General features: G+C 39.3%; 1 protein-coding gene across 1 annotated transcript in view; it reads left to right on the top strand.

Moving 5' to 3' along the window:
- LOC129363531 (carbonic anhydrase-related protein 10-like) overlaps positions 1-13,955 on the top strand; it is a 70,577-nt gene that overhangs the window by 34,902 nt on the left and 21,720 nt on the right. The window contains exon 3 of the mRNA XM_055035660.1: positions 3,750-3,892. Coding sequence (XP_054891635.1) covers positions 3,750-3,892 — 143 coding nt within the window. The remainder of the gene's footprint in view (positions 1-3,749; positions 3,893-13,955) is intronic.

Consider the following 13,955-nt stretch of genomic DNA (forward strand, 5'->3'; position numbering starts at 1 on the left):
GTGTGTTGACATACGGCTGTGTGCTGAGCAGGGTTCAGGGCTGCCACATCTGTCACTCCACTCTACAAAACAATCCAGACAGAGAGGGATGGAGGGATGAGAGGCTGCATGGAAAGGGTGGCATGGAGGGGGGGCTGAGTGCTGCTGCCGGGTCCTTTTAGCTTCCAATTGTAAATGATCATGTATGATTATTAAAACATACACAGAAAAATAACCATGTGACTTTTACAGGCCATAAGTTCACATCTGTGAGGCTCTGCAAACTCAGTCTCAGCTTTTCTTTCTTTATAAAAATGACAGCTGCTTCACACTCTGAGCCGTCATTAAGCCTTCCTCTGACAAGCATCATGACAGTTTATCAAGTGATCAGCTTGAAGTGTGTGTGTAGTTGTGTGTTATGGTTGTGCAAATCTGAATTTGAGTGACGTTGGTGAAGTCCTGCCCGTTGTGTCGGTTTGAGCTCTGCATGTGATCATCCTCATCTCTTCTGCCGGGCGAAACGCGTGGAGCTCACATCTGTCTGCATTTAGCTAAGCTGTTATTCAAACAGGCCCATCCAAGGCTTCATGATGCAAGTTAGTGTGAGCACCGTATCAGAGGATCACTTGATGGCAGAACGCAGTCACGGTCTATGAAACTGATATTTACTAAATCCTCTGTGCACCACTAACACGCTGGCTTTCCAACTGAGCTAGAACAATCGCTGGTATTTTAGAGCTCAGAGAACAAATTTAAAATACTTTTATTTTATAAATCACTGGACGGTTTAGCAACACAACACATTAAAGATCTGTTGATGTTGTATCAACTTCTCAGGTCTTCTGGCTCTCGTTCTGGTTCTGCTCTTCATCTCCAGAACCAGAAATGGAGAAGCAGCATTCAGCTTCTATGCACCACAAATCTGGAACAAACTTCCAGAAAACAGCAAAACAGCCGAAACACTGAGTTCCTTTAAATCTAGAATGAAAGCCAAACTAGTTAGAGCTGCTTTAGAAACATAAAATTAAACATTGATCAATATATTTGATATGTATTGATGAGATTGATATCTCAATTGGCAACTCTATGATGTATTTATGAGGTTTTTATATTTTTATGATGAAAAGCATTGTTGCTGAAATGTGTTACCCAAATGAAATTGATTGATTGATCGATCAATCAATCGATCAGCTATTCTTTTGTGAAAAAATTAAAATGCACCATTAAATTAAACATAAATTAAACATTAATAAATGTTTAATTACATTTTTTTTATCTCTGGAAAAACAGCTGCTTTCACTGCACTTAAACAACAAAGTACAAATGAGAAATGTGTTTTCTAACTATGGAAAAAGTTAAGGCACCCTCCCCACTGAGACAGTGGTCCTCATGAGCCGCTGTCCCCCGTCTGCCACACACCTGACTGTGAGTTTAGTTGAGGGGAGGACAGTCGGCTGGTTCCTTTTTCATTTGAAGAACCAAAGCAGCTGGTGTTCAAACAGTGACCACTTCCAGACGGGAGAAAGGCAAAGTCTTAACAGTCAGTCTCAGTTTTATATCATTTCTCATGATACGTCAAAAAGATTTTCATCATGTCCACCTGATGTGATACATTAGTGTGTGATTCTAGACATTGTCAGCAGTCGCATCATTTGGAGAAAAAAAAAAACATGCCTGAAAGTTTAATTAGGGTGACGGCGGTTGAGGAGCTGGGAGTTTGTCCTGTAACTAGTAGGTTGCTAGTTCGAATCCCAGTTCCGTCCATCTTAGGCACTGTGTCCTTGGGTCTGACCTTTCACCTGCCTTGCTGGTGGACAGGAGGTGCATGTGTGTGTGGTTGTTAGTCCTGAATGGTGGCCTGTCCAGGATGTACCTCACCTCTCGCCCAATCCCTGTTGAAGATAAGCCCCGCCCCCCTCACGGCCCTGCAGGGATAAGCAGCTATAATCGTCGGGTGTTTCAGTTTTGATCATTTTGTTTTCACTTACTTGGATCCTCTCATATTGTTTATTCCTTTGTGTCTTCAGTTTCTTTGTTTATGCTTACCTTTTATTTGTGCATGTGAAATTAGATTGGTGTTTTCCTTCCTTTGTTTAACTGCATTTGTGTTCATTTGTTTCCCTTCCTGCAGTCCCCTCAGCCTGCCAGGAACAGGTGTTAGTTATCACCTGTTTGCCTCAGCTTTTCCCCATGTCTTTATTCACCTCCTCTGGTCTCATTGTTACCTTTACTTGTTAGTTGGTCTGTGCTTATTATTTTTGCGCTGCCTGTTCTCCCAGCGATCATCTCTGTCAGTCTCCTTTTGTTTATTCTTCATTAAAGTCACTCTGTTCCACTGAAAGCCTTAGCGCTTGGGTCCTCAACAAATCACATCGTGACAGAAGCAGGTTCAAATAATGGATGGATGTTGTTACAGTTCAGTCAGACAACTCTTGTCTGTACTGGTTGGTTCTGGCCTCTTGTCTCTGGTCTCAGTCTGGTTTTGCTCAGTCATTTTGCAGCTGATCTTCTGCTTCTACAGTTACATTATTTCAGATGTAAACTATGTGGATCAACAGTTAGACTAGGGCTGCGTTCACACTGCAGACTGACATGACCCAATTCCGATATTTAGTAGAATTGGATTTTTTTTACCGGGGTCGTTCACACTCCCACGCATAAGCGACCTGCAGTCTGGACGGGCAAAGGCCCTGAATGTGTCGCAATAGCGTCAGCATTCTCAGTGTTCTGCCGACCGCCATAAAAAGAAGAAGTGCTCAGTGTTTGCAGAAGTAAACATGGAGGCTAACGGTCAGACAACATATTTGAAGTTGTTGTCTGACCGGAGTAGCATATTAACAACTTAACCTTCATTATAATCCGTCGTGGTTGTTGTTATACGTCCCGTTTATGCGTATCAGAGTGCAGACTAGTGAGATTTGTCCAGTATCAGTGACGTTCAGTTCGGATGAATGTGACCTGAAGGTCGCATTTGAATCGGATACCCAAGTGGTTTGGGTCGCATTCAAAAAGAATCCGACCTGTGCTGTTCAGACTGTCATGAAAAGATCAGATACAGGTTGCATTACATCAGAATTGGGTCACTTCAGTCCGCAGTGTGAATGCAGCCTAGGTCGGCTCAATCATCCACTCATCAGCTAGAACAACTTAGACATTATGAAGGGTAAGGAATGGCTGACTATTAAAAGTGCAAGATTGTATCTTTTGAAAAGTGCTGACTGAGCCTATTATTAGCAGACATGTCCAGTTGCAAATTTAGTATTTTCCAGTTTTGTTCATAAAATAGTTTTTTTTTAATGGTTCTAAATTCTCTTCTTGTCATCTTTCCTTCATTTCTACTTTCTCTTGAAAACTTCTTCCTTCCTGTCTTACTAAGCTAATGTTTTGGTCTGCTCTGATGCATCTTCACAAACTCGGTGTAAAAATGGTTACAACTCCCACTCAGTTCTTTCTATACTAATGCAAACCCACATGGATTCCAGCACAGCCTTGGCACCCGGCACATCTGATCTCATCTCAAACTGAATGTGCTGCAGCACAGACACTCGGTTGGGGAAAGTAAAAATAATTTAATCCCATGGATGAGCAGCTAGCAATAGTTTGTCTCTTTTTATCACAGTTATTATTGGATGTAAGTAAATTAAGGTCTGAGCTTCCTGTTTTCTCCAGTCACGTCAAAATTGAGCTTCTCTGTTCTCTTTCTCTTTCTGTCGGATTTACCTGAAATGAAAACGTAGCTCTGTTTCTGTCTCCCTCTCATTCTTCACTAGTTCCGTCCTTCTGGGGTCTGGTCAACTCTGCCTGGAACTTGTGTGCCATCGGGAAGAGACAGTCCCCCATTGACATCGAAACCACTCACATGATCTTTGACCCTCACCTGACCCCTCTGAGGCTGAACACAGGAGGACGGAAGGTAAGGATGGGAGAACTGATGAAATGCCGAAGTGCGAGGAGTGCGCCATAATTTACCACAGCAGCTCAAAATAGAGCCGATAACTAGCTGTGCTTCCTTTCCTGAGACGCACAAAACTTTCTCTATATTTCCCAATGTAAAAAAAAAAGAAGCTATCTTGCAATTTTGGTGTTTCCATTAAATAGAAAACGCCTGAATAAGTTTGTCCACATAATAAACATCCCTCAGCCTAACGCCAAAATGTTTGATTAAAAAAAAAAAGAGTGTTTCTTTGAAATTTTGATTCATTTGGTTAAAGGAACCTTCCCTCACTCCCTCTTAGCAGGGAGTGAAATTTATCTGTCTCTTTTAATAGACAGTAAATTGCAAAGATAAATTGCTAGATATTGAAACGTCCAGTTGGATGAATGTGCAAATGTATTTACTCACAGGCCATTTAAAGAACTTTGTACAATTAAAATAAGCAAACATATCCAGGGGGAGATTTTAAATCTAGGACATAAAAGATTAAATAAAATAGCCGAAACAGAACCGTGTACCGGATCGATGCTAAAACATGCACCATCCTACACCTCCACATAACACTTCAGATGACCCCGACTTCTTGGAGTTTGCTGATGTTGTTTTAGAAGAAATGCCATCTAGGAATTCTGTTGTGCTCCAGGAAGATTTGAATTAATAATGAAGTCACCCAGGAGAGCGCGTTTAGGAGGAACAACCCCTCTTCTAGCTGGAGGAAGGGAGGCTGTTCCCCCGACAGCCAGCCTCAGAAAAATGAATGGCTGAACAGGTTTCATTGTGTCATTGTCAGCAGTAGTAATATGTCTGCTCACAATGATGACCAGACAACTGAAAGACTGTCTTCAAAGAATGGACTGATTGTCAGTCCATTACAAAGCTAATAAATCAGCAACATTGAAATCATTCCTTCACATTAAAGGCCCATTACCAGTTAGCTCAATAGATACACAGGAGGAAGTTTTGTCATTCACTCACATTTCATACAGAAAGAATGGGGCGAAACTGGAGACCATCTTATTTTCTATTCAAATATGCAGCGGCTGAAAAACACACAATTTTTTACAGCTGGTGTATCGTTTACGCCAGCTGTACCAAGTAGTATTCTACTTGGTACTAAAAACAGAGTGTTTATGGAAAAATATCAAAAAGAATCATTTAAATTACATAAATAGCAGAGCAGCTTTTTTTTCTAACCTGATGATTTGTCCTCCAAAATTGACAGAAATGCAACAGAACTAAACTAAACACCCTTAGATCTCAGAAACATAATAATTTCACAGAAAGACATTTCTGTCATTTACTCCAATCTAATCAAAATTGTGCAGAACGTTTGAATATATGTTTAATATAATAATATTTCCTTTTATTTGCGTCAGGGAGAAAAATGAGGATGCTGGAACGAATTTAGATCCAACTTAAATAACAAGGTATTTATCAGAATTTGATTCATTTCAAATGTTGCTGCCTTCCATCAGTGAGGTGCAAACAGTGAGAAATGGACTGAGTATTAATGAAGATATTACAACAGCACCATTTTAGATTTTTTGGTCTGAGTTGAGGAGTTGCTCCACAAAATTGTAATTTCACAGAGCAATAGATTTTATAGATAATGCAATGACAAAAACTGCACCTCTGTGGAAATGAAATACATTGCAGTAGTTATCAACAACAGGATAACGACTTATCCTTTCTAAAAGCATCAACTGCTGCTCAAGCAAATCTTAAAATGGCAAAAAATAAATAAATAAAAATCTGAACAATCCTACAAACCTTATACTTATAGCTATGTGACAATGCAGGTGTTATTGCACAAAAGTTGTCAGTTTGATACACATCCATTCAGAACAAATCCAGCACTGCTTCAAACCAGAACTTTATTTTTCAGTTGGTACGTACAGCAGCTCGCTCTGCATTGAGCTGATGGACTCACCTGAGACGACTTCAAACCGGATAACAAACATCGCAGTGCTGGATGTTTAGATGGCCGTCCAGATGGCCACTTCAGTCATTTTAAATTTAGTCAACTTCTGAAACGTAATAAAATCAAAGATAATTTCAGGAAGAAGTATATATATAGTTTAATAATTATTATTTCTCTAGATTTAAGCATTCCAAAAAAATAGGGAAGCACTTTCATTTTCTTCAGATTTGGCTGTATGAAGCTGTTTTGTCCTCATTAATGAGTAAATTATAGACCACTTCTGACAGACACCTCATTTAGCAGTTCTTTGTTTCTAACAGCGCATCATGTGGTGATGAGGGCTCTGAAGTATCACAGGCCTGAACTCCACAGGGATCTCAGAGAGCAGCGTGAGCCACTAATCATGGCTGCTGTGGCTGCAGTTGTTCACACAGGATATTGTGAAATCACAAGAGCGACAGCAGAAGGTCGAGCCTCTCTAATCCACAACCAGCGGAGAATGTAGGTCAGCCGGGCTAATGAAATATCTGGCTTACTGAGACACAGAACCGGAGCTCATCTACGTGGAGTTCTATGCAAATCCAGGGAGCTGTTCTCTGTTTGCTCTAATTTATAATACAAAAAACGCAGCAATTTTTATGTGCCTCATGTTGTTCGAATATGGCCGTAACTTTATACATGTGCATACAGAAAATTGTTTCCGTGACAGCAGTAATATTTCATTTCTAACTTGGGGTACAATAGGTGTCAAAATACTTGTTTTAAAATTATAATGAAACAAATAAAGCCGTTTCTCCAGCTGAACAGAAACAAAACTGGGAGAAAGATAGAGAACATCACCCAGTTCTACAGTCCTTCACTGAGAGAACAGACTTTAAGATACTTTTAGTTTATCAATCACTCAACGGCTTAAAACCACAATACATTAAATATCTGCTGGTGTTGTATCAACCTTCTTCTGGTTCTGGTTCTGGTTCTGGTTCTGCTCTGCATCCAGAATCAGAACCAAACATGGAGAAGCAGCATTCAGCTTCTATGCACCACAAATCTGGAACAAACTTCCAGAAAACTGCAAAACAGTTGAAACGCTGAATTCCTTTAAATCTAGAATAAAATCTCACCTGTTTAAAATTGTTTTTCAACCATACTGGCCAAAATATTTTATGTGTATTTATGATTTTGACAATAGCACTCATCAAAAAGTAATGTTTGTTTCTGGTTTTTTCAGTTGTTGACTGTACGGTGTTTTTTTTTATGGCTTTGCATGTTTGTGTTTTTAAGATGTAAAGCACTTTGTTTGCCTTATTGCTGAAATGTGCTATAAAATAAATGTGTCTGTTTGAAAAATGTCAGTCGTAAGGAGAAAATAACTGCACAAAAACATACATTATGAGTGTAAATGAAGATATTCCAACACATGAACAGGGTTGTTCAAAGTGAGAGGTTTTCCTCCTCTGGGGGTCATGAAAGTTCTTCTGGGTCAAGTTTTCTTCCAGAATTGTTCTGGATTAGCTCCATCCAGATCCACTCTGACCAGCTTCTCTGTTTGTCATAATTATTCTACAGATGATTGACGTTATTTACTCACATGAATGGTCCACATTTCTACTTTCATGTAGTTTTTAACTATGTGTTCTTATGCTCTTACCTGAGCACATTTAGCGGATGCAACTGTATTACATTTAAAAAATTACTTTATCTCCACAAAACCTCAACCCTATCCTGTATCAGCCTCCACTCTAAACGAGAAAGTTCATAAAACCATCACACACCAGACTCATCCCGTTTAGCTCAATGTCTGTTAATCATTGTGACCATTTTTTTTTCCCACCGCTCTTATTTGCAAGAGCAAACTGAATCGTTTTGTCTGCCCTCTTGCTTATAGACAGGAGTTTCTCTCTTCAGAAGCCAAGCAGATTTTTCAAACGTCCACAAAATATATGATCTGCATTAAATCTGCAAAGATCTCATCCTCTCCATGTCTCCATGTAAGCCTCATGAATGATTTCACTACTGATTTGCTGCTTTTTGCTCTTAAATCTTCAGGAAGGTTGCATAAGGTGAAAAACATTTGATACTCTCAGGTTGCTAGAATGATTCATCCATCAGCTTCTCCCCAGGAAGTTGTTGGGTTTTTTTCTTCTTTGTTACATGGGAAATGAAATTGTTATTGGAACAATTGAAATTGTTTTACATGCATTAAGAACTTTGGACTAAATAACAATTAAAACTAAATACACTCTGCATTTGATTTCTTCTGCTTTTGAACTTCCATCTAATCCAAAGTAAACCTTGGAACTATCAAAAACTGCATCCATACTCCAGTAGAGTATCTGACCAGGCCTTTCACTCTCAATAGCTGGGTTTCCATTACAAATTTACACAAAACTTTGTTCATATTCTACTAATGTTGAAAAACCACAATTTCAAAATTGCCAGTTTTTCCATTAAATAACGTAATTAAAATCACACGTGAATAAGTTTGGTCACGCGATATGTCATTTAAAAAAACCGTGTCGCGCTGTCATCATCCTCCTACTTCCTGCCTTCTTTTTCGTCATTTCTGCCAGTAGTAGCATCCGGTTGTTGATCACATGACTCATGTGAAGCAAATAATGTGTTTCCTTTGCAAATCTACACAACACTAATTGTGATACAGCTGAAAAACCGTCTTATCCTAACGCAAAAAACTTTTTATCACAAACCATGTTTCATTTTTTAAAAATTAGCATGTTTCCATTAAGCAAATTTATTTTCATTATTCTAATTCCAAAACCTATCACTGCTTTACGCCTCTCCCCAGCTTTTTATTTTTTTTTTTGTCTTCATGCTAGTTGACAGAACAGACTTCTGAGGCCAGAAGCAGAACTGCTGCATTTATGCTGAGACTAATATGCACGTTTGAACTCTGCTTACGACTTAGGAAAATAAAATGTAAAAAAGGATTACAGTGGATTTTGGCCTGTCGGAGTGAAAATAAATGCTGACATTTTTGAATTTTGGGACACATTTATTTAAAAACCACCCAAAAAAAAACATAGAGTCCATCTGCCTCCAAACACCTAATATGACACTTATTGCGGTTGAGGTTGTAAAAACAAAATCTGGGAAGAAATTTAAGCTCTATTAACACTTCTGCGATGTACTGTGTCATTACTGTACATCTTCCAAGCTGTGTAATCATCTTAGATAAATAACTTCCTTACTTTGCCCTTTTTAGTTGGAATTTTTGTTCCGTTGTATTTGAATTTTAGAGGAGAACTGCAGTGCAGGGAGACAGCTTGACAGACTGAATGCCTGGGCCAAGATTTGCCAGCCGACTGGCAGTATTCAAACAGTAAACAGCAGGAGAGAGACAATGAGCTCACATGTTCTTCCTCTGCTGCTCCGGCTTCCTGTCCGCAAAGATCAGTTTATGCTGTGCTGGTTAGGAAGAAGAGATGCAACACCGGCTCTGCATTTCTAATCTGAATATCTTCAGCCAGTCTTGTTGTTCTTCCATCAAACATTAGAAGTTCTTTACTCTGGCCTGGCACAGTTGATACTTTGATTCCACCATGATTTTTATTGGCTCCCAGACATCTGGCAATTGAAACATTAATAACTCGTACTACATTAAACATCGACTCGCAATTGGAGTTGTTTTGTTCGAGGATACCTGCAGTGCTTCTGAGAACCACGGGAAAATACAGCCGTACGGTCTCAGCTTTACTCTGACAGTTTAATGTTGTTTCTTGAAGAAACAACAGGAGTCAGTTGGCTTCTGTTCATTAAACTATCAGGATGTTACATTTACTGGATGACTGAAACTCTAAACCAATGTAAGCCAGTCTAAACCTCAGTCTACAGGTTTAGATTCTCAGTCTACAGGTTTAGATTTTCAGTCTACAGGTTTGGACTGGCTTGGTCAAAGCCTCTGCAATACAGTCTACTGCAGAAGATGCTTCCTTCCATCACCGTCTCTGATTCTCGATGGTTTTATTGAGTGAAGCTGGAGTCTTTTGCCCAACAACTGCTAGAGATTTGCTCAATGTGTTTTTGCATTGTTTAGGCTTAACACCATTCCAAACAGAGCAGGCCTTAAAGCAAGACAGGACTGAGGTTATAAATAATTCAAACTATTCAGATTTCATACAATATTATAATTACTGACAGTCCAGTGAAGTGAGCTTGTCTGCTTCATGGATATTTTTCTTTCCCGTCTTCTCACTAATTGATATAAAATAGTCTTGAACTTGTTGGACAGGAAGAAGGGCAGAGAGAGTGAGGGCAAACATGCAGTAATGCTTAGGACCAAACTGCGTTGGTGACTTCAGGCTCCACATGTTGCTGCTGCTCTAACACTGAGCCATGTGGTGCTTCATTTATGATCATGTTTCAGTTTGAATTCTGTTCTGCATCCAGGGTTTTCTGCATAACGTCAAAACATTTTGTGGTCACACTCTTGTGTTTGTTCCGTTGGAAGTAAGAACATGCAAGGATGAAGCTCTGAACTTTCTAAGAATCACATAGTAAAGTTTGCTGGTGAGGTTCAGGGACTTGAATTTTAGTAGCATTTGATATCAGGCATTTAAAATCCTCCTGGGTTCCTGCACTGAGGTGTGTGAGTGTTTTGTGTTCTTCACTAGTTTTCCACAGTCCTCTGAATAGCTTTACCATGAAGATGTGTGACTGCAGGCTGCATGCTGGTTTACTGCTCCATGGATCAGTTTTTAGTGTTTTGAGTCGGCCTGGCTGCAGTTATCAGGGGAATGTGTGGGATTGTCTCAGAGCTCCTGCTTGAACTGAACCAAATTTTTCAGGCTTTCTGGGTATTTTTAGATTTCTTGTGTGGGATGGTTTCAGCACAGTCAGCTATTTTCCCCCCCTGTACTTCAATTCTGTTTGGGTTTTTTTCTGTTTGTTTGTTTTTTTAAATTACAACTGCAACTTATTAGCCATCCAGATTGGAGCCCAACACTGACTTATTGTGGTTTGCAGGTTCATTTATATTCACACCTAACTTTCATGTTAGAACAAAAACTCAGCAGTACAACATTTTGGCACTTTTCCAACAACAACTAATTCTGTGGACGATAATAAAAAAAACTCTTTCCAAACATCTTTCTGTTCCAACAGGTTGTCTTCCTGTGACGTCACTTTCTATTGATGATAAAGATGAGTGTTTTCAACATCCAGCGACGAAAGTGTTGAACTTCAACTGAACAAAGATTCTCTCTGCAGGAGTTATTTTATATTTCCTAAATTGTCAGAAAGTAAAGGCCAACAGCAGTTGTGCTGACAGCTCAGCTTTCATATAATTGGACATTGTAAAGCTCACAGGCATACTTACAAGATGTTTTACTGCAGGGGCATTTCAGGGACAAAGTGGAGACCGAATGCTCATCACTATGGGAGAGCAATAAGCTAGCACCTAAAACTGAATGAAATATTTTTCACTTTTTCTGCCCCTGCAGAGCCCGCCCAGGGCTGCTGAGATCGATTCTCAGAAAAAACCCTCCCGTCCTCCAACTCACATAGAAAACTGTCACTTGGTCTCTCGCTCCCATTTTTATCTGCTGCTGTAAAATAGTGTGAGGAACCTTAGCAGAAATCAAGTCGATGAGTGAGTGTGATTTGATAAAGAACTAAACCTTTATGTTTGATTTTCACTTCTCTCATTTCCAAAAAGTACAATAATAAAAAAATGGCCAGTGATATTTATTAGAATCAAATATTAATAACTGCTGCATTATCACATCAGGTAATAAGGAACATTTAGTGAAATTAGATGACTCAAACATTCAAGTCATGATGTCGAAAAAGCTCAGCTTGAACTAGAAACGTGAGTAAAGCTACATTTGTGCTATTCGTGAATGATGAGAATAACATAAAAGAACACCTACTAAGGTTTGAACTCTAGAGTTCGTCATGACCTCATTATGTTTATGGTAGTTATAGATTCCCATTCGCCTCAAACGCCTCAACGTTTAACTGCCGCGCTAACCTTCCTGTCAGCTTCCTGTTGGCGTTGAAATGCAGTGCAGCACAAAGAATTTGTCCTATTTGAGCAGAGCAGTGTGCAGGGTGTAAGTTTACTGAGATAAATTATTGATGTGGCAAAAAACAGGAATGCTTGAAAATATTAATGGTAAGACATCTAGCAGGCGTTTGATCAGATTCCTGATGAAGACGTCAGCAGAGGCTTAGCGTTCCAACATTGGCAGGCTCCTCAAGAATAGAACTGACTCAGAATTCCTGCTGCTTTGAGCATTGTGTGTATTTTTCATTTGTTTACTCAAGAGGTAAAAATTACATAAATAAATAATTTAATAATAAGAAGAATAAGAATAATAATAAACTTTATTCACAGCAAATGCCTTACTGATGATGCAACCTCACCACAGCAAACGTGAGCTGTTTACATCAGAATCATATGAAAAGTTCAGCTGATCTGAAATGATCAAGAGGAAATAAGCAGCCACTTCTTCCAGGAAGCCCCGCATGCCTCGCAAGAGTTAAAAGCTCTATTTGAATATTTTATTTCATGATTAATGCTAGTGTGCATCTGCTGAGTGAGAGCACATCACACTGCCATCTGTCCTGGCCTGCATGCACGCGCTCGGGGGAGAGCTGAGGCCTGAAGGAGGGAGATGGAAATCTCCACAACGAGGATGTGTTAATGCATCGCAAAAAACGATATTGAGGACAAAGAACAAACACACTGATGTGTATCTATAACTTACTGTAAGGACACCTCACCCAGGAGTCAAACAAAAACCTGGACACTCTGAGCTTTATGTATTGCAGTCTGCATGGTATCAAGTCATCTGGCCATGTGTCTCTCTGAGTCCTTAACTTCATGCATAATAGTAAATGCTGCACATTTGGCCAATCAGCAGGATTTATACAACTCCCGGTTTCCGTCATCCTGAGAAAGCTTTGTTGAACTTGACTATAGAGACAAAAGAGAAATCAGGAACATATTAACTCAACTCAAAGGCAGCCAGGTGAAGATTAGAGGGGAAGTCCAGTCAGTTCACACACCTTGAGCTTTTTAACCATTAACCTCATTACAATAGTTTGCGTTTCCATTGACCATACAATTGCGCAAACTGAAATTCTGAAAATACATTTGCTTAAAATACATTTTGTGATAAGTTTTGACTCTAGAGTGAGGTGGTTGTTTTAGTTGTGTTGAAATCAGTATTTTGAAAAACTGCCATGCAGATGTTTTATTCACAACATGCCTCCTGTGATCAACAGCAAAGTGTACATTTGTAAGTAATGCCATTCAAATCCTTTGCTTTACAGGTCTCTCAATATTCCTCTGCAGTAGCTTGGAGAGGATTAGGTCTTAAAGGGACCGTTTTATGTGAAATCGACTTTTTTGAGGTTAGATGTTATAATGCAGGGACAGGGAACATAAACAGGGACAGGGAACATGAACAGGGACATGGAATTGTCCTGCATTATGGTGGAACTGTGTGTCTGCTGAACTCATTATATGATCTACTTCTCAATGCTGGTAAAGATGTTTTTTTAAGGGTAATTAGAGAAGCTATGGTGTGATAACTTCCTGAAGATGGAGTTTCAAAAAGAGCAGGAGTTTCTTAAAGAGACGGAGGCAAAATTTCATTACGATAACTTATGAAATGACGAAATGTCTTTTTATTTAGAACATTTTCATAACAACTGAAGGAAACAGTTACTTGTTTGTATTAGAAAATAAAAAAAACACAACACTGTCTCTTTAACATCAGGCCTTTCAACACCTTGAATATTTTCTGCAGCCTTTGTGTTGCAGAGCAGCTGCAGTGATGACCAAACTTCGGACGGTGGATCATTTGTCTCCAGTCTCTTCCCCCCTGCTCCACATTAGCTTTCAGATGTTTATGCTGATGGGCTGCAGTTGTACTGTGTATTATGGCCAAACATCTATGCTTGTAAAAAGAACATTGTTCCATAAATCTAATGCTTTGTTTCATTTTAACTTTGCACTTTGTCCTTCAGCCTTTCTAACCAGGCTATACTTGCTTGGTGTTTTAATAAATGGCCCCTCATAAACATTTCACATACTCAGACTTGTAGCGTCTGAAATGGAGCTTTTGGGTCTGTTGATTATCATCGTTTTGCCTGAAC

The sequence above is a fragment of the Poeciliopsis prolifica genome, unplaced genomic scaffold (assembly GCF_027474105.1).
Source record: "Poeciliopsis prolifica strain line A6 unplaced genomic scaffold, Auburn_PproV2 SCAFFOLD010, whole genome shotgun sequence".
Taxonomy (NCBI): domain Eukaryota; kingdom Metazoa; phylum Chordata; class Actinopteri; order Cyprinodontiformes; family Poeciliidae; genus Poeciliopsis; species Poeciliopsis prolifica.